General features: G+C 34.5%; 2 protein-coding genes across 5 annotated transcripts in view; one reads left to right on the top strand and one right to left on the bottom strand.

Annotated features, from left to right (window-relative positions):
* Positions 1–2842: 2842 nt before the first annotated feature.
* LOC111044750 (dnaJ homolog subfamily B member 9) lies at positions 2843–15934 on the bottom strand. Of its 3 annotated transcripts, none has more exons than XM_022329969.2 (4): positions 15847–15934; positions 9893–10106; positions 7626–7837; positions 2843–4133 (listed from the first exon to the last, which is right to left on the bottom strand). In XM_022329969.2, the coding sequence occupies exons 2-4, from the start codon at positions 10104–10106 to the stop codon at positions 3948–3950; spliced, it is 612 nt and encodes a 203-aa protein (XP_022185661.1). In that variant the 5' UTR covers positions 15847–15934; the 3' UTR covers positions 2843–3947. The 3 variants fall into 3 exon arrangements, with proteins under 3 accessions (XP_022185661.1, XP_039298658.1, XP_039298657.1); XM_039442724.1 differs by having other exon boundaries at positions 15711–15920; XM_039442723.1 differs by lacking the exon at positions 15847–15934 and adding an exon at positions 15463–15653.
* Positions 15935–22674: 6740 nt separating this feature from the next.
* The window catches only part of LOC111044749 (odorant receptor coreceptor), a 57703-nt gene continuing 52596 nt past the window's right edge, over positions 22675–27781 (top strand). The window contains exon 1 of one of the 2 annotated variants that reach the window (XM_039442725.1): positions 22675–22755. The gene's annotated coding sequence lies outside the window, so the exon portion shown is untranslated. The remainder of the gene's footprint in view (positions 22756–27781) is intronic. The other variant, XM_039442726.1, reaches the window with a different exon arrangement.

Below are 27781 nucleotides of genomic sequence, written 5' to 3' on the forward strand. Positions count from 1 at the left end.
TCAACATTAAAATATTGGTATTTAAATCAACTGAATCAACAAAAACAAGTTATTGTCAAGTTATTTTTTTTCAAGTAAATTAATAGACATTAATAATCCACAAAAATAATAAATATTTAATAATTTTATAAAAATAATAAATATTTCATAATTTTAAGTGTATGGCTCAATCAACAAGTAGGATAGCCTAGACACTAATAAATGAAGTTTCTGTTTATGCAGACTATCAGATACACATTTATAACATTATGATACAGTATAGGGTCAGTGAAATGCAGTGAATCTCAAAAACGCTTGTTAACCTCTGGTAAAATTTATAGAAGTCACAAAAATGAATTTAATAGGTCTATTAATGTATTTAGATGCCACCTGTTGATGGAAAGTTGATCAGCTATTATTTATGATAAGTGATGTTGATACGAGCTTTGGTGTATTTTTGTATACATAATATATATTATTATGATCTGAGTTTTAACATGATTAAGAAAATCCAACTCGAGAACTGCTAGGCATTCCAATAATAAAATTAATTGGTACACTCCGGAGCTGAAAGAGCAGCAAAATAGGTTGTACTTTCTGTATTTCCTTTCTAAAACACACTTACATTATATATGTTTGTATATTGAAGAAAAAAGTTCCTGTAGGCTAATGATAAGAGAAGCATTTATTATAGAAAATAAGTCAAAGAGGTTGTGGAACATTGTAAAAAAGAGTAAATCAGAGAGAGAGGAGCTACTGCAAATAAATATATCTCCTGATAAATTTAATAGTTTTTTTGAATATACAGCTGAAGTTTTATGGAAAAACTTGATAAAAATTATGGAGTAACATCGGCTAAACTACAGATTGATCGAAAAGTCACACACATCATAAGATAAGGAAGTAGTAAAATGAATTTTTTGTCATAGTCATTTAATCTCAGCTGTTTTCCATGCATGAAATCAAACCGGTAAACAGCTGTTTGCAGAACAAATAAACATATGATTCTCATTACAGCATAGGTACTCTACTGTAATGAAACCATATGTTTTCTTTACAGTCGAGTATGTTTCCTAGCTCCGAAATAGGAACAGCAAAACTGCTACAAAAACGCCTTTTAGCGCTCCAGGTGGAAGTTTTATCAACTACAATCAAGAAATTCCTGATTCGGAATTTGCAAACTAGGTTATGTTTATAGAATGCATATAGTAACTTCAGCACAAGCAGGTAATGTTTTCTATTTCTCAATAATTATTCTTTAGATTAGTATGAGAAAAAGTAGTGTACGTGAATGTCTTTTGCAGTGCTCGAATGAAATTCTAGTCTCGGCTAACGCCTCGACTAGAAACATCATACTCGCCTGCAAAAGGCCCCTTCCCGTCCTTGTGACGTAAGATACTATTACAAACTTTATTTATTATTAGTACATGTATACACAAATTACTTACATTTTTACAACAAATGCTCAAAATGGCTGCCCTTTTCAGTAATGCATGCATGAACTCGTTTCTATCATGTTTGATGACATTTTCAAGCACGTTTACATTGATGTTATGATTTCTCTTATGTTCATCTTCAGTTCATCCAGTGTATGTGGCCTGTTTTTATAAACTCTTCCTTCAAGGTAACCCCACAGTAAGTGGGTTTATTTAACCTACTTTTACCCAAATTCAAGTTAAAACTCGATGGCATTGAGAAAACAACATATATAAATACCGACCGACGTTTCAATAATTATTTTAAAAAATAGACTGTCGTTAAAAATAGTTAAAAACAAATTATCAACAACATCTAGCAGTTCGTCATGGAAAGTGAAATAGATGAATATTTATTTTACAGATGGAAATTGAATTTATTCAAATGCTAATCGATGAATAATAATTATTAACCTTCCGGCAGTCGCGCTGTTGTAAAAAGTACTACAGTGTCAGTGTTTTGCTGCACAAAACTATTGAATGGGGTGGTGTAAGTGAATGAGTCACCTATCCATTCCAGAACTTTCTCCCCATCACTCCACTGAGTAGCGGTATCAACCGAGCAATGATTCAGTCTTCAGGTGCCATTTAGTCGCGACAGTGCATAAGTATGATAGGGAAAGAGTCTGCCAACGAACCAATAACACAGAATTGTTGGCTTTACTTGGTGTACCTTATTCTACGAAAAGGTAATCATAATCATGCAAACTTTCATAGGCGTAAAATAATCCAAGAAGTTGGAGAAAGTAATTTTACAATCAATTTATATGTTTTGACAGTAAACAGAGTACATAACACTCGGAGAATTGGATGTTGTAAAAAGAACAACACACGACTGCTCGTGTGATTGAGTAGGGCGCGAATACCGGAAGGTTAAGCCAAAATCCAAAGTTTAATGCTGTAAACCACCCCAAAGCGACTGCTACTGCAAATATTCACAGCTAGATGGAAATTCGATGAACTACTATTTTTGGATAGTAGCAATTGCTACTAGCGTGTAGAGTGCTTTCCGATTTTTAAATCCATTTATTTTAACACTATAAAATAAATGTAAGTAATTCCCATCCCATATGACTTCTCAAAACGTTCAAGGGAATTATAAGCTAGTTGCCTATTCATGTTTGTTTTTCGTCATAATAAGCTTTATACATTTACATTAAAAAATGATGAAAACAGGCCTATATAACCATCCTCGGTAAATACAGAATCTTAATTCTAGGTTGCAAGTTAATAAGTTCGTTCATTAGTTCATAAGTGATCATGCGTCAATCGTGTATTTCCTATCCCCGTACCGTAAACGTATAAGCAAATTCCACCCTCTATTATATTAGAGATAATATAAATATCAGCAGTAGGGTGTAAAGATAATGACACAACTGAAAAGCGAGTTGATTACAAAACAAAATTTATTACATCAATAATTTCACATGACAAACTGTACAATGAAACGTATATTAATGAAATCAGAGTAAAACTGAAATAATTTATCACTGAAATGAAGTTATAATGGTTTGTAATTAATATTTCAACAGTGATTGAAACATGTAAGAAAAAATATGAACAGAATGAACCAAAATTATTATTCCATGTGATATGGAATTCACAAAATATTCATTATAGAATGAGCAAATTTCAATATGATAGGTATTACCTGATCATTTAAAAATGTTCTTTATGATTCAGCAATTTCGTGGATGAATACATTACTGTTGTTGCAGAATTTGTAACGGTAATAAAGATTATTGACTGGTGACTATAATTGTCTGTTACTATTGAATATGAATCCACTCAGAGGTCCGCTTGCTTTTCCAACAACGATCAACCTTTATAGATACTCTACGAATGTCGTCAATATTTCTAATCAGGCATTTGAAAAACCACCACGATTCAACAACCAAATAATGCTTCATTTATCAAAAATTGAAGAAATAAAACATACAATTCTTACTGTACTTGGAACACTTTCATCAGTTAATCGACAAATTTCACTTGTAGTGGGCAGAAAAGATTGACAAAGGTCGAATAAGGTAAAATAATTTTCAGTGATAAAATACTAATATAATAGCGGATGAAAATGACTCAATGTGAACTATTCGTAACTAAATCAAAGACGAAAATGTCATTATCTACAAAAGCAAAGAGTTATGAACTTTAGGTATCACAAAATAAGCTAAAGATAGAATATTTAACAAAATAATAAATTAAAAGGATTAGGTACTCCTAACTGGAGTCCCAGCACTAACCAACGAGACTGAATGTACATCAAGGTGGGAATTTACACATTTAAAAGATGTACTGTAGTATATATTTCAAGACAAAATAAAGTTATTCACTTCAGTTCTACTAAATATAGCAGCAGTGCATCTAGCACAAAATCACAGATAAAATTCCAAAAGGCATTACTGCCTTTATACATAATACTCTTAACAACATTCAAATGTCCCTGAAGCGTTTTTACTATAGCTTTTTCAGCTAGAAGCATGGTTGAAACGTTTAAAAACATTCGGTGTATGTGGTAACGGTGTTTCCAATTCTTTGGGTCACAGTGCGACAGCTTCTTGCTCCACTCCTCTGACTGCTGCTGTGCTCGTGTTCTCTCTTCTCTTGTCCAAAATGGTTTCCAAAAAACGAGCTGCCGGAGCCAAAACGCTCATCATCGAACATATCAAACATCATGTTCTGCAACAAAGCAATCACATAAAATAAGTACAACAATTTGGCAAAACGTTTGTACATCAGCTACTAACAATATTTTCACCAGTTATACAGTATATTATACACCAGTATAAAATAATATAAGGTGGGCCGTCCACTAGAACCGTTTTCGTTCGAACTAGCATCGGCCAAAAACTACCGAGCTCGTCCGAACGATCCCTCAACAAAGGAAGGAATAGATGCTCGTCCATTGCAACAGGTTCATACGTCCGTGCACGGCCGTCTCCGGCCGATCAAGATTTCGATCCGAATTGAATGGTATTTTCCGGCTCTATACGGCCGAAGTCGAGCTGAGACAACATCATCACAACCTCAAAATTGTTTCACAGTCTTGTCTGTTTTTGTTTTTTGAAGTAGTTCTGTTTTATAAAGTTGTAACAATGGACAATGAAAAGTTGATAAGTTTGGTTCAAGAGCATGTTCCATTGTGGGATATGCGAGGCAAAAGATATCACCGTCGTGATGTTCAAAGGAATCTGTGGACAAAGATCGCTGAACAAATAGGATCGGAAGGTAAGATATTGTAATGAATAACTAATTTAGTGGATATTTGTTTATTCAATTTTCAAAATCTCAATATAATCATTGTTTATGAATAATTTTGGTGGCTATGATATTAGTCAATTCAATAATTGGCAACCAGCCAACTACTGAACTAGACTGACGTAAACGGTTCCAATGGACGACCATATTAGGCCGAATTAACGGCCGGTATATTCGTCCGATCCAACGGCCGAGCGGATTGGTTGAATACGGTTCCAGTGGACGGTTACCCTTGTACATCATCCTTGGCTAACAATATGTTCACCAGTTATAGAGTATATTATACACCAGTATATAATATAATAATAGACCAGTTAATATAACAGTATTTTATAACAAGTTATTGTCACCGTTACATAGTAAATGGTACTGACATCAATGTTATTGATTGGAACCGTTCTCAAAACACAGCCGTGTGCAAAACACAACACGGCATGCAAAAATCAGATCAGCTGTTTTGCGAACCTGTCCCAGTTCAATAATAGGCCTGTTTTGTGCACGGTATGCAGGAATCAGCTGTTTTGCGAACCTGTCCCAGTTCAATAATAGGTCTAAAGGTGCATTTTCGTTTGTGCGTAAACTTCCGCAGACGACGACGACAAGCATTGTTGATATTCATTATTCAAGAATAAAAAAATTCTAATAGTATCAACATATTGCCATTTGAAAGTATAAACTCAACCTCCCCGATTGTTTTAATTATGTTTTATAATTGAACATAATCTTTTATCCATTTTTGAACCATTTTCAACGACACTACAGTCTAATTTTTGAATATTAGTTATTAAAAGTAGTACTCACTTGTGGAGCACTTTTGGATTTTTTGAATCCATTTCAAGCGCTCTACAGTGAGTACTAGTTTCAACAACTAATATTCAAGAATTAGACTGTAGTGTAATTGAAAAAAGTCCAAATACGGATTATTACTTGCAGTTTATGTTTGTCATGAATAGTGGAATACTTTTTGTGTAGTTGAGAAGTGGTGAATTGAGAATTTGAGAATTAGTGTTGAGAAGGCAGATCTTTGAATATTCTAGAGGCTTTAGAAATAACAAGAGTAATTAAGGAAAATCCCCAGTATAGTTTAAATGACCAGATTCATTTCAACCAGTACAACACTACAAATTTAGTTTTATCATAAACATGTAAGCATACATTAGTCAATAGTTTTTCCATTTACATTTTTGTTTTATTATCTTTCACATTTGTTTTCTTGGTTCTTATTTTGTACTAAAAGTAAATTTTATTATCATGGCGATTCTGTTGCTTAAGCCGCCATTTTGTCACACCGTTGAGGGGGAGGAGACTGTCTAGCTAGGCCAATGGCAGGCGTTCATGCCCTCGACCAATAGCAGTACTCGCCTCCTAGTATAAATTCTGCTGCTCTTGTATTTAGTTTTAGTTTATCAGAGATTGACAATGGTGTAATAACCGAAACCGATCTTTCTAATTATCAATAAATCAGTGGTTTTTTGACAATTTCTTAGTCTTTTTCATTCGATAGTGGAATAGATGAGTATGATCTATCAGGTTATTTAGACAAATTGAAATCTACCCAATCTGAGATGCTCTCCCTGTCATGGTCGACGACGGCATTTACGCACAAACGAAAACCCAGCTTAACTAGTTTTGTGATCGAATGATGGGAAAAAATAAAGTTACTGACGTATTTAAAAGTGCTTCACAAGCCATTCCCGGGCTTATGTCTCGAATATATTAATAGGTTTCAAGAGGCGCGGCATTTGAACTGCGTTTGTGATTTGTTGATTACACAGCAAGTAAAAAACTATTCAGGACATAAATATGATCTACATTTTGTAAATGTTACAGTTTACAAAATTTGGGACAAGAGAAGTTTGGGGCTAAGCCTGTTGCTCTCTTTGAGTCATAAATATATGATTTGTGATTGTACAAAGTGCGCCAGAGAAACTTACTTATTTGAAAAAATTCCTGCGCAGTGGAATTGGTCGCGTATAGTGGCAGGAGGGGGCGCATCTGGAGGGGGAAGTTCTAAAACTTTTCCTCCCTCAAGTAAGTAGCCATCATGCTCTGGACCAGAGAGCAGCGGGCCTTCAGTTGAGAGCTTCTTTTCTAATGATCGGTCACTTGTTGCTACGCAACGTGCCTTCTGCGCTCGATTTGAAATTCCTCCTCATAGACTCGTTCCTGGCCGTAATTCGATTATTCTGTCGTGGGTTAACTCATTTCGGGAGTTTGGAAGTGTCACTAAACCCAGAAATGGACTTCAAAAAGACATCAAAACTCCAGAAAATATCGAAAGAGTGAGGCAGTCAGTTGTGCGTTCTCCCCGGCGTTCGGCTCGCAAACATGCAGCTGCTATGGCGATTCCTGATTCCACTGTTCGACGAATTTTCCATGAAGGCCTTCAATTTCATCCCTACAAACTGGCTGGTGTCCAAGAATTGACTGAACGCGATTTTGTTGCCCGTCAAAATGCATGTGATAAGCTGATTGACAACCTGCCTGAAGACGCGGTCATTTTTTTCAGTGACGAGGCTCATTTCCACATGCGTTTCCTCAATGTGATTTTTTATAGGGTTATTTGAAATCCCTGGTTTATATCGATCGACCACATACCATAGCACACCTCAAGAACAACATTAGCAACGCCATTGCCAACATACCGATTGATATATTGCAACGAGGGTATACAAATTTCAAAAATCGAGGTCATCAGTGTATGCGCAATAGGGGTCGCCATTGATCTGATGTCATTTTCAAGACTGCATGAAAAAAATGGGGAAATTGTAATGTATTCTCATATAAAAATAAGATTGAAACAATAACTGGAGTACATTTTTTTATTGACCTTTCAAATAAGTAAGTTTCTCTGGCGCACCTTGTATTAATACAAGACACATACATAATTTTATGATAGTAAAGAATACTTACATCCTGGAAGAAATCAAAGTTCATATTATTGTGCCTATGACCTTCATTGTTGTCTTTATTTGGATGGAAAGAGGGATGAACGAACTCTTCAAATGTCCTGAAGAAGTTGTCATGTTCAAACGGTTGGCCCCCATGGAAGCCTCCAAACACATCTCCTTGGCGTTTCATATCGTATTCTTTCCTGGACTTCTCATCTTTCAGGGCTTCGTAAGCTGAACAAAAAACATGTTTTTCTTCAATGTTGTTTTCCAACACGAACTGCTTATTATTAAAAGTGATTAAACATATTTTGTTTTTGGATGAACTAAGAAAATTACAATGAATCCAAATTCTAGAATTAAGTACTGGCCACTAGAGTTCTGCTTCCGATGAATTTCAAGTAACATAAAATAATAAAAACATTGGTTCTTATGGAAGTTTTCATAGATTGTCGTATTAGTCTATGTATGAACATTCCCATAAAGGTGCATTTTCGTTTATACGTAAATTTTCGCAGTCGACGACAACAAGCATTGTTGACCATATTGTCCAAATTTCAAGTGTGCTAAAACAGCTGATCAAATAACTTTTCATTATTATTTGTCTTTATTATTGAAGAATTAAACATTCTAATAATATCAACATGTTGCCATTTAAAAGTATAACCTGCCCCATTGAAACATAATTGAAAATAATATTTTAGGTTATGTAGCTGAATTGAAATCTACCCAATCTGAGATTCTCTCCCTGTCGTGGTCGACGACGGCATTTAAGCACAAAGGAAACCCCAGCTTAAAGGTGCGTACAGACTGTCGCTCTGCTCCGCAACCGAACGTCTCTCCAGCAGAGCGATTGATGATCGACCGGCGAGCAACAGTGGTACGACCGGGGAACGCGAGAAGATCTAACATCTTCCGTAACGTTCATGATGGGTGCGTGGGCGGTGCGACTGTGGTTCGATGGTGGTACGAGGGCGGTACGAGGGAGAAGCGTGCTCGGTGCGGGTTGGAAGCACGAATATGTGTACGCAGCTTTAGAGTCAACGGTTTTCTTTACATTTTCTGTCCCTGCCCAGCATAACAGAATTTAATTAGGAAGCAAAGCTTGTATTAAGAATGTCGAGAGGCTGAATCTATTACACAAAATTTTACAGAGAAGCAAGAAACTTGACTTTGACTTCTTCAGTTGATGACGTAGCGAAGTTTGGACAGTCGTTTCTAATTTACCACTTGACCACGTCGAGAACAAAACAATACGTAATTCAATTAACAAATCACAAAATAATACACAATAAATACATTAAATGCAAGTGCGAGTCTGGGAAGAAATCAACTATTGCTGGGATGTCTGCAGGATAACTAACGGAAGTCACATAGAACATCTTTCGTTGAAGATAAAAAACTTGAAGTGTTTTCGTTTAAAACAACACCAAAACCAGCTGTGTACCTTGTTTAATAAGATTTATATGAATTTTCAAAGTTGTTAAGTCCTTTTTTAATCGCCCGGTACATTAAATCAGTTAGAATATAGAAATAAAGCATTCCTTGTATTAATGAATAGAAAGTGAACAGTCTAAAGTGTAGATTTTTCTTACTTATACCTTGAGTAAGAATCCCATTGGCTTCTCCGGCCATGAAAAATTGTGCAGCCCAAAATATAGATACAAACAACTTTTGGACAGAAAATTGTGATGTGGAGTGAAAAGTAAGAAGTGACTTTACCTTATTTCAAACTGAATATTAAAGGGTTTGCCTGTTTTTCTCTTCCAATATCATTGCAAGATGAGTGATTTTGTATAACTGGATGAATAAATGAATTAATACAACTCAAATTTTACTTTATTTCTTACCTCTTGTAACAAATTGCAAGAACGTAAGTGGTCAGAGGTCATGAAAATGTGGTTAAAATTAACGATTCGCTCACAAGACTATGACTTCAAATCATTTCTCGAATGAAGTTTATTTTTTAGAAGAGAAAAACTTTTCAAAACAAAGACTTTAACAATTATTCAACTATTTTTGAAGTCAGAGAAGTAGAAATAGTAAAGTTAAAAAAAAACACAACAAAAAAGTTTCAATAACTCAACAACAGTTAGGTCTAGATATAGCATGTCCTAACTAATAAACGTTATCAAGTTATTTGAATCCTGTAAAAATTTTCTGGAACAAATTTAAAATCACAAGTCCATCGTTCGATAGTGAGTTATTAATTTTGATTACATTTATTCTATCAAATCACTTATTTTGACTTGATTTTTTTTTAAATACTGTATTGTTGGTTTAGTTTACCTTCAGAGACTTTCTGGAATTCCTTTGTAGTGTCCTCCTTATTTTTATCCGGGTGGTACTTGATTGCCAACTTCTTATAGGCAGATTTTATTTCTTTATCACTAGCATTTCGGTTCACACCAAGCACCTCATAGAAGTCTTCTTCGCAGATTACAACAGCTGGTGAAAATACTATGAATACCACGAAAAATGATGAGAGCAGTTCGGACTTCATCTGCAACAAAGCAAAATCCCATTTCAAATCATTATGCATTCCATTGGAACAGTTCTATTAAAAAGCATTTAAAACTAGAGACCCCCTGGGTTGAAGAACTCGCTCATGAACTATTGTATTGATCTCTGAGATCCGCAAATTGTAATTATACAGAGTTGGTGAGAATTATTATGGAAACAGCTAAATATATATTATTCTACAAGTATGATATTACAGTAGTAGGTTCCATGGGAATCCTATTCCAATTGAAAAAAACTATCTGTCGCTTCAAAACTTTTGTCCGCCATCTTGGATCCGTCATATGGATCCAACTCCATTTCGAATTCAGCTTAATTTTTTCAAATGGGAAGGTGGTCATGTGATACATGAATTTCGATACAGAATTTCAAAGGAAAATTAATGGCGAAACCCGCACATCGATATCTCAAACAGTTTCAATATTCTCACCATTTGAAGGTACTAATAAATGGTACAAAAATGAAATGAATGAGTATGGTACCTGTACATTGAATAATCAAGTGTTAGTGAACACTAATAGTAGCTTCTACTCACATTTTAACACTTTGAATGAAAAAAATTGTCATAGCAACTGCTATCACAAGTAGTATTAATTACGTGTATGTTACAGACAGGCAGACGGACATAACGGAAGCGAGTTAATATAGAACTTATAAATTAATGTTGAGTATTATTCAGCTGAAATCATGTATTGGCGCATAAAATCTGACAGTCTGTGTGACAACTGCCAAATAATAGCATTAGCTTCTTTAAATGAATGGAAAAATTACAGAAATATCATGCAAATAATTCTAACTGACTGATAAATGATAAATCAAAACCAATTTTTCTCTTATATGAACTTTCAATGTTATTTTTAAATCCTGAAAAAGGACAAAGGAGTGAACAATTTTGTTGTCCAACAAACTTGACCTGTAAAAAGATTCAAAGAATTCGTGTTCAAAATTGGAAGCTGAATGAGCAATTCTATCTAAAGTTCTTGTCGAACATACAAACAGACAGAAAACGACTTTGGGCTCTAGTAAAGTCAAAAGTGAGAACTTCGCTAACGCTCGTTAAAAGGATGGACACCAAAGTAGTTTTATACAAATTATTTTGTTATACAATTTTTTTGACAGTTTATAACTTCATTATAGTATTATTATTATTATTATTATTATTATTATTATTATTATATATGGAAATTTTCCCATTTCTTTATGATACTAGTAACATCAAGTGTTTACTGTGCATACGCAGTATTACTACCGTACATGTAATTGTTAATTAAAATAAGAATGTTTTTCCTACAAGCAGAAGTATAAAGTAGTAGATATGAAACATAAGAAGACAAAAAGTGGGGGAAAATAGTAGACATATAAAGAAATGTTAACCGTCCCTCAGTAGTACAGTATAATATATATATTTCATTAACATGTTTACGAAAGTATCTTCGTAAACGAAAGATTAAAAGACGTAGATGTCCAGTTCACCCGATGGTCGCCCTCGCCCAAAGAGCATTTCAAAGGGGATTTAGTACCATTATATACATCATTGCTTGGGGTGAAGATAAATTTCTCAACTACCTCAGAATGTCCATCAGAAATTTTGATGAGTTATTTCGAGCTTGTATCACCATTGGGAATACTTGCAGTCACTTCAAGCTACGGATCAAATAAATGTAGATAATATTAATGATATATAATTTTTTCAATAAAAAAATTAGAAATGATTGAAGAAATGTAAGAAAAACTCTGAATTCAAATGACACTATTAATTGAATTCATTCATTATGCTTTTCAATTCAATATCAGCTGATTGTCGGGCAGAGGTGTCAGCACATTGGTTATGTTGAGATCGGGCTACTGATCAGTAAAGCTCTGAAAGCTTCTATTTGTTTCAATAACGCGTCAGTCGACCGATGGAACGGATGCGCACGAGCTCGACCGATGGTCTTCGTACGCTGTATGAAACGCACGGTCCTGACCGTGCGCATGTGTGCAGTCAGTCCTCCTCTGTACGGATACATGGAAAAGACAAGCGCGACTCACGTACGCACTGACGGTCGGTCGAGCCCTGTAACCGGCCTAAGTTGATAATATTATTAAGAATTTTTCAAGATCAATTGTACTTATTCATTCTTTATTGATTGGTACAATAAGTACATCATCAAAATGATGGGGAGAGAAAAATTAAGGGAGAGGCCCGAGAAAAATATCATCAGACGTGATGATGCGACATTCGTGAATTGAAAGTGAAAACTGATCTTTTTGCTTGTGCGTGGGTAATGGGAAGTGCGATGGTGACTTTCTGAGATGATCAAACGTTCATGCCCATTCGATGGGATGCGGCGGGATTCGAAACCGCGACCAGGTAGCACTAGCAAACTCAAGGGTGCAACGCCTTAGTCGTCTAATTTGTATAATTTAACATTAGAATTAGAACTGGGATGATATGAAAAAGCAGGTTAACTAAAAATTTAGCTGTTATCTGTTTTCCATTAAAGAGATTTAAGGGACGGCCATAAGTGCCACGCAGTGCAGGCCTTCTTTCAAATGAATTTCTGTTCTGCTGAGCAGAAATAGAAAACTACCTATAATAGTTATTATAGAACCATTTGGAGAGTTAAAAAATATTTAGTCTGTCATTTATTAATTTATTTATTCATAGACAATAGGAAAAATCTGGTGTGGTACACTTTCCTTGCTCATTGAACTGTAAGCCTCATTCTCAAACGAGAATAATTTAGGGGAATAACTTAATGACGATTGGCGGCAACATATTTGAAATACGATCAGACTACTGTATATGTGTATATAGAATTGTTCTCAGAGTACTTTTTCCTTTGTGTGAATTGTAAAATTTGATGATTTTTTTTAAAGTCGTCAAAACAGCTGTTCTACAGATGAAATATCTCGACTACAGTATGTGTTCTTTTTATAAACTGCTCTACCTACCTACCTCAAGCACGAGAAGGAGGTTACATTTCAAGTCCATTTCTCAAAGATGGGGTGGACCCCCATTAGTTTCCCAGGAAGGAGACTCATGCCGGTTGATAGAGCTGATAAATAACTATAAAGAGTACGGTATGAATTTGAAAAAAATCGGTAGTCATTTTTTAAAAAATCGTGAAAACATGTTTTTTTTAGTAATTATCCTCCATTTTTCTCAAGAATATTACGGAGCACCTGTAATTTTTCCAGAAATGAGACTCATGTCAGTTGATAAGGCTTATAAATAGCTATCCATGGTATAAATTTGAAGAAAATCGTTAGAGCCGTTTTCAAGAAAACCGTGAAAAGCATGGTTTTTAGTAATTATCCGCCATTTTTCTCAAGAATATTACGGAGCTCCTGCAATTTTCCCAGAAATCAGACTCATGTCTGAAATTAGGGCTTATAAATAAATAGCTATCCATGGTATAAATTTGAAGAAAATCGTTAAGAGCCGTTTTCGAGAAAACCGTGAAAAACATGGTTTTTTAGTAATTGTCCGCCCTTTTTTCCGCCATCTTGAATTGTATTTTATTGAATCTCTCATTGTCGGATCCTCATGGTATAAGGACCTTAAGTTTAAAATTTCAAGTCAATCGGTTAATTAGGAATGGAGTTATCGTGTTCACAGACATACACTAACACACACACACACACACACACACACACACACACACACACACACACACACAGACCAACACCCAAAAATCATGTTTTTGGATTCAGGGGACCTTGAAACGTATAGAAAACTTGAAATTAGGGTACCTTAATTTTTTTTGGAAAGCAGTACTTTCCTTACCTATGGAAATAGGGCAAGAAAAGTAACAATCATCTTCAATAAGACACCAAAATCTGGTGTCCCTAGTCTAATAAGAGCCATGAGATCCAAATCACATAAGAACACCAAATTAATGTCGAAGCGAGTAGGGGTTCATTACTTGTTATTGCACTATAGTGAGGTGCACATTATAATGGCAGTATTTTATTAACATTGGTGTTGCTATCCTTGTCTATCATTGAACAAAGCAGATAGCGCTATCATTTTCTACCTCCACATTGTTGCCAGATGGGTTTTCAACAATGCAGAAATATAGTTAGCAAGAGATTCAATCTCAATTAAGAAAATTTATTATTCATTATTGAAAAATATATTTTATCAGGGAATAAAATCAAATTGATTATTTTAAACAAGAATGAATAGTCAGTCAATATCACGTCAGATATAACGGTATCAGCTATCCTCTATAGAAGGCAGTGACAAGGAATAGAATTGGCAGCGCTGTTTTTCTATCTTTTAAGTTCATTCTTCAGCAAGCAGTATTGTATTCATTGACGCATTTTTGTTGAATTCAATATTTGATTATTGTTATTCTGTAATGTACTTGTCATTCAATAAAGTTTTATTTATCATTTTCTTATTTATATTTCTCCACTGCCAATATAACGTGAACCTCACTATAGGAACACCAGCCCGGTTGATATTCCAGCTTGCTTTAAACATGCACACAACTGGTGTCGTAATGTAATATGAGCACCGCGACGCAGCCTCACTGGTGTCCTAAAGTAAGAGCCTCATTACACGAGAAAGTGGGTTCAACACTAATACAGACCCTACTCGTGTTAGAGCAATTGAGATAAGAACAGTTCTGGCAACAATTTCAGCATATGGAGGATATTTGCCACTATTTATACCGGTAGTTTATAAGGGTGCATCAGTACAAGCTAGTTGGGTTTCTTCCGGTCCTTATCCTTGCACAGTACTCAGCATCAAAGAATGTGTGTATGGAAGAGCCCCAGTTTTATGAATGGTTTTGTAATGGATTCTCGGCTCATGTAGAACGTCTTAGAGAGAAAAAATCTGTCCAAATCAAAAGGCCACTTTGTTATATGATGGTCATGCAAGCCACATTAGTTACAGAATTATTGCTAAGCCATCTTACTGGCAACATTCATCCACTTGACAAATGTGTATTTGCACCCATTTAAAGTTGTTGGGAGAAAAAACTAATTATTTATGGTAAAAACAGATTGAAAAACAAGGAAGAGAAACAGATTTTGCTACTATTATTGAGGAAGTATGGAGGGAGGCAAAAATTTTATATCAGGATTTACCAGTCAACCCCATATTTCCCTTACGGTATCTCTTCCTACCTAAGCACTGAGAAGACGTGTATTTATTGTGTTGGTTGTCATTTTGCCCGAAGCCGAGCAAGAACACTGCACTATCATCCATTCTTTACAATAATGTACCAAATTTTCCATTGCAAAAATTCATTTTTGCCTTCCCTGAATTTCTTATCACTTTCTTCAGAAATCATAGCCCTCAAACAGATTCAAAGCATGTGCAGAAAAATTTTATCTCTTACCTTCATTCAATTTACAGACATGACAATTTGACAATCATTCCCAATATTTAACAGTCTTGACAATTTGACAATCATTCCCAAGATCAGAAATCAATCATAAAGTTTCATCAGAAAAGTGAATGTACACTAGCATTAGGGAACAAACTGAACATCAAAAAACTATTACCGTATTTCATCATCACTGATAACCTACAACTAGAACAAAAAACAATACCTAATACCTATTAATACTAATATAGGCTACTTACTGTTTGAAAATTTAATCCGAGTAGATTCTAGAAAATAAACAGCTTTATTAAGTTATGTCACTAACGAATGCGCAATTCAATATTAAGTGAATAGAAGAGGTGAACAGAATTTAAATTCGCTTTTGACTATAAATACCTGCAGACACTTCGCGATTGCAAACTGACGTGTTCTTTCCCCTTTGGCTTTGGCTTGGTCTCCCACACAAAACAGATGTCAGCTGGTCAGTCTGACAAACCACTCTCTGTCACAGACAGCACCGTATCGCGCATGCGTTAGTAACGGTTTGTTCCCGTTCCATTCAGTCAGATCTTTGAATGTAACGTTCTTTGTGATGATGGTTACCGAGCACCGTAACTGGAGCCGTCATTCCATTTTGATGATATTATTATCCAATGATGATTTATCAATAAATTCGATATAATAATCAATATTATTATCATCATTTCATTCAATAAAAGTGAGAGTACTTTTCAATAATATAATTAATAAAATATAACGGTTGTTATTTAACTAATGTTGAAAAACACTATAACTAAGTCAGCATATTGTCATTTCAAAGCAAAAACCTAACCCCCTAACCTCCCCTTTTATATTTAAAACATTAATAAACATAAATCTTTGTAGAAACCCGTAATCCCTTCCAGCATATTGCAATTTCAAAGCAAAATCCAAACCCCCTAACCTATCTTTTCACCTTTGAAATATCAAAAACTATAATTCCACCTGTACCCTAGCCCTTTCTAGCATATTGCAATTTTAAAGCAAAAACCTAACCTAACCTTATGAGACATTATGAAATATAACTTGAAATAACCTAACCCCTAACCCTTTCACATTCAATACTTTGGATTCCAAAGCAAAATCCTAACCCCCTAACCTATCCTTTCACCTTTGAAACAACAAAAAACATAACTCTACCTGGACCCTATCCCCTTCTAGCATATTGCAATTTCAAAGCAAAAACCTAACCTATCCTCATGAAACATTATTAGATATAATCTAAATAAAACCTAACCCTTAACCCTAATTTGTCAATTAGTTGAATTTCTACATTGTTGATAAACGATGTGGCAACCTTGCAATGCATGAAAGAGATGTAGTGATAGTGTACAGTGTGACAGTCAGTCTATCAGTGACTTGACTTAATGACTTAAATGAGGAAGGGGCTGAAAAAATTATAATTGAATAAAAATATGATAGAGATTTACAATTTATTGATTCAAATATTAACACATCAAAGAATACGTTTTCGCATTGCGGGTACTATAGTGAGGTCCACGTTATAATGACAGTATTTGATCAACTTTGGTGTTGCTATCCTTGTCTATCTTTTGACAAAGCAGGTAGTACTATCCTTTTCTTTCTCCGAAATGATGCCAAATCTGTTTTTGACAATGTAGAAAGATAATTAATCAAGGCAGAGAATCGGCAACACTACTCTCCCATCTTAATCCACTGTCATTATAACGTGGATCTCACTATAGCACCATTTGCTTTGTTGAATGATACACAAGGATAGCAACATCATTGCAAATCACACACTGCCATTATAACGTGGACCTCACTATAGATACTCAAAGAATACTTTTGAATAACTATGTGATAACTGTGACCGTTGCTGGCCTTTACTCTGTATCTGTGACAAAGAGAAGCTGCGTCAGTCTGAGCTCTCAGCTGCGGCAGTGAGGTGCCTCCTAAGTGGGCCAACGACAAACCACGTTGCTACCACGACAAGCCAAGCTCCACGCTGGCGCATGCGCTCTGTATTGAATTCTAGGCACGGCTGAAAAGTGGGCAAAATCAAATTTATTCCCCGCATCTACATGTTGGCTACAAACATAGAATACAATATATTTTTCCCTCAGTTACACATAAAATAGAAATTTACACACTGAATAATTGCGTGGCTAAAATGGTCTATTCCCGAACTAAAATAAACTCCAAGAACAAAATTTAATCCATTGAAATTTGCATTCCAAACCTAACATCATTCAAATTTGATCACTCTGGTGATTGAATTCAACTAAGTAATATGATATTAACAATCTCACTCTAAATTAGGTATCAATCATCTTTCCCAATCATGATAAATGATATATAAGTAGTTAATAAGTGATTGGGAAAGATAATTGATACCTAATTTAGAGTGTAATGGATGCAATTAAACTTTATAAAATTGACTTTGTGTGCTTGTTGTTGCAGGCTCATGTTTGCCTTGTATTATTTACTAGAGTTACCAATAATGACGTTCTCTATAATGTGGAAACATTCTGTGACAATAAAGATATTTATTTATTAATAAAGAAATTTAAATCTTTAAGGATAATAAATTGACAATATTCTTTGTCCAAACATTGGTCTTTAAACATTAATGTTTCTTTGTCTTAACATCAATGATTCTTTGGATTTGCATGATAAAAGCTACTCTTGAACCTGAATAGAGGATTGAATAGAATAGATTAGTCAAGAGACCAACTTTCAGTTTATCTAGATCATCAATATGTCTACAAAAAGTGCCAACAGAATAGTCAAAATGTATAAAATAGCCCACGAACGGCTGAAGCTCCAATTCAGTAATATGTTATAATATGATTACAAGATCATGGTTTCTCCTTTCCAATCCTTACCATGATCTTAATCACTATTATAACGTTCTTATTTGGAGCTTCAGCCATTTTCAGTATTCAGTGCAGAATGTGCAATACCAGCACGAAACGGTCGTCACCACATCAAAGAATGTGAGTGTTTTTTCACTTTAAAGTTATATTTAAATAATTATGATAGTAATAATAATTGTGGAAACAAGATGGATAACTAACAAGGAAAGAATTATTGATGCTTAGACAAAGAAACATTAATGTTTAAAGACCAATGTTTGGACAAAGAATATTATTGTCAATTTATTACACTTAAAGCTTTAAACTTCTTTATTTTAGTGATATTGCTAATATCATATTACTTGGTTAAATTCAATAACCAGAGTGATTATATTTGAATGATCTTAGGTTTGAAATGGCAAATTTCAATGATTTAAATTTTGCTCTCTGAGTTTATTTTACGCACTGTGATTTATTCCTTCACACACTAGTTCGGGAATAGACCATTTTAGGCACGCAATTATTCAGCGTGTAAATTGCTATTTCACATATAACTGTGGGAAAAATATAATATTGTATAATATTTTATGTTTGTAATTCATTGAATGACTGAGCCAAATTTCTATTTTTTTCGTTAGCTTTGTTCCACTCTCGTCTCCTGACCATGTCTGTGAATTCCTAACGCTATAACTTCTACTATATTCAAGAAAACAAGTAGCACTTAATGTGTATAATGACTCTTTCCAAAGAATTCGAAAGAAATGGGGACACACGAAGTAGATTGAAAATGAAAATGAAAATGAAAAAATTCTTATAGGTTCAGAAGATCAAAAGTTGACCAGACTTACCTTTTTTGTCCTCAAGGATTTTTTATTCATTAAAATACTTGTCAAGTCTTTTAAGTCTTTTATCGCAATTTTCAAGAACAAAATTTGAAGCTGTTTCTCATTCTATTGTGTGAAAACTTTAAAAATATAGTCTTGGCTTGCATTATTACCATATAGATATTTGTTTAGAGCTCATTTAGTCAAGATGCCTAGCTACCTGTTTTACAAAGGCCTCTGAAGCTTAGTCTGATTTTCCCTGATATCAAAGTTTATTTCTATGAGCATGCTAGATAATCAAAGATAAATCTAGACTTTACAGACAGAAAAAACAAAAAGACATTATCGCAAACTACCATCGCGGAAAGACATGCCATAGAGGAATAAATCTGATTTCATCAAGTATGTATGCTATTCCATTATTGATTAGTTAATATAGTAATAAGTTTCTGCATCATCCTTATATTCTACTTAGATTTCACCTTCAATTATAAGAAAAATTTTCTTGGGAGTGTATAAATATCTTTATTTTTAATTTATTTGCATTTCATCATTATTATTGATTTTTTGTTGAAAAAATCATCAGTATAGAAAATAAGAAAATACACTCAGATCAACAATAATTTATTGGAATTTTAATTTGTCAAAAACTTCTGTAGGCTATGTATTGAGGTGGCTGAGGAAAGAGACGAGGAGCTGTATTCAATTGAAAAGAGATGTTACTGTATGAATATTTATTTATTTTCCATGATAATGATTTTTTGTAATACTCTTTAGGGTATGATTGTGATTTTTTAGTTATATGGTAATTATTTCCCTAACTATGGTAATTTCATGCTGTGTATATATTGTAAAAAAATGGAAAATAAATTGATTTGATGATGATGAATTGCTGGCTGCTCAGTTTCATGGTGTATTTGATGAGCTGGAATACACTGGCAGTTCAAGTATTTTAAATTAAAGTACTAAAAACATTTATGTTTTCATTACTAAGAAAACTTAGTGATCAATTAGCTGATTTATATTTTCATATCCATCTAAATGTAGTGAGCTCAAGGTCAAATTCATACAACAATCTAGTATTCGATAGAATATATAGGTATATTTATGTCACCTAAGATGAGTGTATTCGCATCTTTATCGATATTGTGAAAACATTCTAAACTATTTGTGAAGGTATTCATGATTGGATTCAGGAAGCTATAAGTTGTTATTAGGTTGAACTTCTTTTCCTAGGTTTCCTGGGGAATTATAATGGAGTTTGCTTCATTAATTTCAAAGTTGAAACTAGTATAATGAGTTAAATTCCAGGTTGAAACCAACAGCTGATTGATCGGTTTGAACTGAACTTCTAGTATATTGGATAGCGCTAAGGGCCATATATGTATGCCATCACGGATTAAATGGAGATTTATCAGATGTTGGTTTGAACACAGTAATGAGCATATTAAAATCAATACAACTTTATATTCATGTGGACCTAGATTAGCATTAAGTATAGCACTATGAATTGTATTATAATATAAAGTTTGAGCTGACAGATTTCTAATGTCTAATGTACCGGTGCTAATTTATTCATTTTGAGTGGAAATAAAACAGTAAATTATCATCCACTACGAAATAGTATTCATAAGCATTGATATTGGCAGATAATCAATGTGTTGTGTCTCGATGTATCAACGTCTCATTTAAATGTGATGACCACTTTTTGACGTTCACGGACGGGTCGATGTATTTCCAAAAAGAAAAAATAATTCTAAAATAAGTTGCAATGTGAATACAAACTAAAAAATACCAATTCTAAAAATATTATTCTATTAAATCACAACTAGGTTCCACTCTTAAAGAGTAATTTTCAAGTGTAAAATAGCTCTTATGAGTTGTGATTTAATAAAATAAAAAAGGGTAATTGATAACTTTTATTCATTCTCAATAATTCTAGTAACCCCAAACAGAAAAATAAGAGTTTGTTGAAATATACAAAGTGATTATAAAAGGACTTTACAACTTTGAAAGCACATAAATATTTATTGAAATTATTTACAGAATTGAGAAAGGTGTCATTTTGTTACAAAACACTTCACGTTTGAAGTGTGGGTGTTATTTTGATTCGATGGGACAGCCGATGGTAATGCGACATACATCCCACCAATAATCGATTTCTTGCCACACTCGTATCACAATATCAGGCGACATAACTTGTGCAACCGCAGAGATCCGAATGTGATCCGTTTTTGCAGGTCATTAAGATTTTTTGATAGAGGCGGAACATAAACCTTTATCCTTAATGAAACCCCACAGGAAGAAATCCATCGATGCTAATACGGTGAGCGAGGTGGCCATGCAAATTGGCCCTGCATTGTAAATCCAGCTAAGTTGAAAGCAATTGTCTAGAAAATCTCAAACTTCTCCGTGGTAATGAGCTGGTTCACCGTCATGTTGAAAGTAAATAAAAGAGCACTTGTTCATCTTTGTTCAGCATGACGCTGCACCACCTCATTCCCACGGAGAGGTTTGGGATTTTCTAGACATTCGCTTTCAACTTCGCTGGATTTATCATGCAGGTCCAATTGCATTGCCATCTCGCTCACCGTATTTAACATCGATGGATTTCTTCCTGTGGAGTTTCATTGAGGATAAGGTTTATGTTCCGCCTCTACCAGACAATCTTAATGACCTCCGAAATCGGATCAAATTCGGATCGCTGCGGTTGCACAATTTACGCCTGATATTCTGGTACGAGTGTGGCAAGAAATCGATTATTGGTGGGATGTATGTTGCATTTCCAACGGCTGTCACATCGAATCAAAATAACACCCACACCTTAAACTTGAAGTATTTTGTAACAAAATGACATCTTTCTCAATTCTGTAAGTAATTTCAATGAATATTTATGTGCTTTCAAAGTTGTAAAGTACTTTTTTATTCACTCTGTATATTTGTTATAAATTTTTGATTCATTCTCTCAATAAAACTTCAGATTACTTTCTGAATGTTTTATTTCATTGGGCTTGTGGACCCCTGAACCCCTTTCCTAATATACAAGCGTCATTATTTTGAATTTCGCGTTTTGATAACATCTAAGTGTTTTTGATCAATTTGGATATACTTTTATCATGAAAAAGGTTTTTTATCTGATGGTCTTGGCACATGTTATCCTAGTAGTATTCATTATTTGAATTCTTGATTATATTGTCAGCAATTGTGTTGAATAGAGAGATATCAAAAGTACTCAATGGAAGTGTCAACCGTTTCACTCTCAAAGAAAAAGCCCTATTGAGGCTAGTTTGAGTTAATTGTCCTGGGAAAGACGAGTGTTGTCGCACTTAGCCATTTTCGGATACCAATAAGTGCTTCGGCATTTGTGTGTCAAATGCTTCTCATGAAAAATCGATCGTTCGCGATGGTAGATTTCCGGCCGGTACAAAACGAATCTAGTTCATAGAATAAAGCTTGTAATAAAGGGATGAAAATGCGTCATTCAAACGACAATCGACTTGACTGCGCTTATTAATGCTTAATGCTTCTTGACGACCGTCCAGTTATTGTTTCAATCATAGTGAACAACGCTCAGCGAACGTGTCACAGCAGTCTCTGGTCTTCGCAGTCACTGTTCTTCACAGGTAGGTAACCCAATTACTCACTCATGCACACTAAAATCCTTGTAAAATAAAACTTTCTGAATGTTTATGAAAAAATATTGATCATGTTGTATTATAAATGTCTATGCTGATTCCTTCTCACCTTTATCGAAATACTAAATCCAAAACTGAATTAATCAACTCGCTAAACACGAGGCTTATAAGAGTAAGTGCCGTTTGATTTGAAGAAAAATGTACCTTGAAAAAAATAGTTACAAATCTATTTGACTTCTCTACACATTCGCCTCTCCCTTTAATTTAAAGTACCACAAATGTGGGCTCCTATTATCCATTATCTATTATCCATTGAATGAGATGATTCAAACTCAACGTACCATCACATGGGATCTCTTCGTGAAATTGCCGACAGAAATCTGTTTGATATTGATCTAATAGATTTTGATTTTCTAATCAACGAAGCTGCTTCAACATTTCTAACATATAATATTGAGTTGCAATTACATTATTGCGTTCCTCATTGGTTTCAAACGTTGTCTACGGTTTCAATATTGTAAGAAGAAAATTAAAAAAGTTAAGGACTGTACGGAGTGCAGTTCCCAATTAAACGGTAATTTCCCATCACGGGAGTTTTAAATTTCAGTTTTAAAGTTTCAAAATAGACTGTTACAAACACTACTAAGACTGTGAAAAAATGAAAAAGTAGTATGCAGATTGCAGGACACACAAAAAGATCTGAATGATTCGCTGTTTTTCATGAAATATACTTCTAGGAGTTGATACAGCGGTAGGTATGAATAATTATGTTGTAGTGTAGTGGAAACGCAGTTTTTTTTTGTTGTTTTTTAGTGATGGTTTTGCCCACGTAAACTTCTTCAGGTTTGTGTCTAGGTAATGGGAAGGATGATGATGATGATGATGATAAGAGATGATAGGACCTACAACTGTAGGTGGATTCCGTATCAACGGGAAGCGATATGAAAATCATAAATCATATTTGGTTCCGTATATTCAACGTTTCTCCATGTCCAACGGTAGTAGCAACTGAACGAATTCTGAGCGCAATAACCACAAATCTAAAATGCTTTCCTCACTTTATTCTCCAACTGTTCTTCCCTACCTATAAATTTATTTCAACTATATTATTTATGAAACCACACGATCTTCATTTTTAGAAAATGTCCTCAATAGTATCCTGAGATCTGTTTTAGTTTTAAAAGAACTGATTCGTATTCACATGAAGTGATATTCCAGGTTAATTCACTTCCAATAATACTATCGTAGGTAAGTAGTGTGATAGATTATTGGTCTGGGTGAATTTGTAGAGCTTTAGGTGGGCCGTCCACTAGAACCGTCTTCGTTCAAACTGGCATCGGCCGAAAACTACCGAACGCAACTCAACGATGCCCCAACAAAGAAAGGAATAGATGCTCGTCCATTGCAACAGGCTCATATACGGCCGTCTCCGGCCGATCAATTTTTCGATCCGAATTGAATGGGATTTCCGGCTCTATCCGGCCGATCCAACTAGTCGAGCTGAGACAACAAAGTGTTCCTTAACCTAAAATTGTTTCACAGTCTTGTTTGTTTTTTTGAAGTTGTTCTGTTTTATTAAGTTGTAACTATGGACAATGAAAAGTTGATAAGTTTGGTTCAAGACCATGTTCCATTGTGGGATATGCGAGACAAAAGATATCATCCTTGTAATGCTCAAAGGAATCTGTGAAGAAAGATTGCTTAATAATGAATAACTAATTTAGTGGATATCTGTTTATTCAATTTTCAAAATCTCAATATAATCATTGTTCATCAAAAATTTTGGTGACTATGATAGTAGATAATTCAATAATAGGCAACTAGACTGACGTAAACGGTTCCAATGGATGACTATATTCGGCCGAATTAACGGCCGGCTGATTAGTCCGATCCAAAGGCCGAACGGATCGGTTGAATACGGTTCCAGTGGACGGTTACCCTTACTTATATTTCAGACATATAGGTCTCCAATTTAGTTCTAACTCCCGATCACCTACCGCTTATTGTTTCTACCAAAATTAATTCGGATAGGGTAATGGAGACTTTCTTGAATGAGCGCTATAGTTCTGCTGGAACGATTCATGCTCATTGAAATACAGTAGTGACTTCGTAGCGCCAAATAGATCATGTGAGAATGTTCAGAGCTTGGCTGACAATTCGATAAAGAGTAGGCCTGCTATCATAAAAAATCTGGTGTGGTACACGCACACAACTTTCCTTGCTCATTGAACTGTAAGCCTCATTCTTAGATGAGAATAATTTAGGGGAATAATATAATGACGATTGGCGGCAAAATATTTGCAACTACGATCAGACTACTTTATATGTGTATATATAATTGTTTTCAGAGTACTTTTTCCTTTGTGTAAATTGTGAAATTCGATGATTTTTTCAAAAGTCGTCGAAACCGCTGTTCTACAGATGAAATATCTCGACTATGACTGTGTTCTTTTTATAAACTGCTCTACCTACCTACCTCATGCACGAGAAGGAGGTTACAAAGTCCATTTCTCAAGGATGGGATGGACCCCCCATTTGTTTCCCAGGGAAAAGACTCATGCCAGTTGATAGAGCTGATGAATTACTATACAGGGTATGAATTTGAAAAAAATCGGTGAAGTAATTTTTGAGAAAATCGTGAAAAACATGGTTTTTTAGTCATTATCCGCCATTTTTCTCAATAATATTAAGGAGCTCCTGGAATTTTCCCTGAAATGAGACTAATGTCAGTTGATAGGGCTTATAAATAGCTATCCATGGTATAAATTTGAAGAAAATCGTTAGAGCCGTTTTCGAGAAAACCGTGAAAAACATGGTTTTTTAGCCATTATCCGCCATTTTTCTCAATAATATTTCAGAGCTCCTGGAATTTTCCCAGAAATGAGACTCATGTCAGTTGATAGGGCTTATAAATAGCTATCCATGGTATAAATTTGAAGAAAATCGTTAGAACCGTTTTCGAGAAAACCGTGAAAAACATGGTTTTTTAGTCATTATCCGCTATTTTTCTCAATAATATTACGGAGCTCGTGGAATTTTCCCAGAAATAAGACTAATGTCAGTTGATAGGGCTTATGAATAGCTATCCATGATATAAATTTGAAGAAAATCGTTAGAGCCGTTTTCGAGAAAAACATGAAAAACATGGTTTTTTAGTAATTATCCGCCATTTTTTCCGCCATCTTGGATTGAATTTTATTGAATTTCTTATTGTCGGATCCTTATGGTATAAAGACCTTAAGTTTAAAATTTCAAGTTGATTGGTTAATTAGGAATGGAGTTATCGTGTTCACAGACATACACACACACACACACATATACACACACACACACACACACACACACACACACACACACACACACCACACACACACACACACACACACACACACACACACATACACACACACAGACCAACACCCAAAAATCATGTTTTTGGACTCAGGGGACCTTGAAACGTATAGAAAACTTGAAATTAGGGTACCTTAATTTTTTTTGGAAAGCAATACTTTCCTTACCTATGGTAATAGGGCAAGGAAAGTAAAAATGCGGATTCTCTATGCATGGTGAAAAATGTGACAAAAAAGAAAAAATCCGCGATGAACTGGAAGAAAAATTTTGTGGAACGGTTCGTATAGTCAGCGGAAAAGAAGGAATAGAACACAGCTATATAAGTAATTGGACACCATTTTCTAAAGTTTAACAAAAATATAAGTCAAGTATTATAGGGGATTGTTAATTCTTTGATGTATAGCATCCACTTATTGATGGAACAGTATTTTTCTAGTAACAAAAAATGGAAGTACGCCGGGCTTTGACAAGATTTGTCGAACTTTTTAGAGCATATTTTATGAAAAATACAATAGATTAGATTGAAAAAACGAGGGTACTGTATTATAATTATTGGAATTAATCTAGATTGAGTGTGGAATGAGATTTGGATAAGTGCAGCTCGCAAGACAAGTTACAAAAGCAACTTAAATGTTCCCTCAGCTGTCAGCTCTCATCTCGTTCAGTTGGAATGCTCAAACTGAGATACTTCTCTCCAACTTACTCAATTAGTGTTGCTATAGAGATGACCTTACCTTCCAGGAAGGTAGGTTCAAATGAGAGGCTCACAAGATGACTTGATGAATACGGTGTATGATGAAAAATAGAACACATTCTCCTGGCACCAATTACTATAGTGAGGACAACGTTGTAATGGCAGTGTTTGATTAGCGATGGTATTGCTATCCTTGTCTATCATTCAACAAAGCGGTTAGCGCTATCTCTTTCTCACTTTGCTCTGTTCCAGATCGTTCATTAACAATGTAGAATTAATTATTAATTAACAAAATATTCAATCTTGATTATGAAATTATTGAAAAATATCATTTCTTGATTAATAAAATATAATCGATTATTTAAAACGTGAATGAAAAGTTAATATTACATCAATAAACCCGTATCAGCTACCGTCTATTACAGAAGGCAACGACAAGAAAGAGGATAGGCAACGTTGATCTCCTATCTTTCTCCACTGCCATTATAACATGGACCTCACTATAGGCCCAATATTTTTCCCATCTCGACTCTTATAAAAAAGTACAGTAAGTACAGTATTTCCTTATTGATCTACGCATCAACTTTATGAAGTCCCAAGTTTCTATTCTATCAATGTTTAAAAAGTTCCAACAGAATTTTTGATCAATTCCATAGTATTGGAATCATTGAATCAAAGAGCAAAGTAAGTACAGTATTTCCTTATTGAGTTATGCATGAACTGTATTGTCATATCTCGGGTAGATTTGATATTATATTAATAGCTGCTTTTACCAAAGGGTAGACGTGGATAAAGAAAGCTAATTTTTTTACTATATGAAAGTTTGTTATAATTAAACATTTTCTCTACCATTATTTACAACAATTTCGACTCTACTCTGGCTGCCTAGCCTAATACAAAAACATTGAAAGAGATTTGGAATGGTACAATAAAACAAAAAAAACCTATCGTTATGCAAATAAAGTTCGA

Source organism: Nilaparvata lugens, chromosome X, assembly GCF_014356525.2.
Source record: "Nilaparvata lugens isolate BPH chromosome X, ASM1435652v1, whole genome shotgun sequence".
In the NCBI taxonomy this organism is placed as follows: Eukaryota; Metazoa; Arthropoda; class Insecta; order Hemiptera; family Delphacidae; genus Nilaparvata; species Nilaparvata lugens.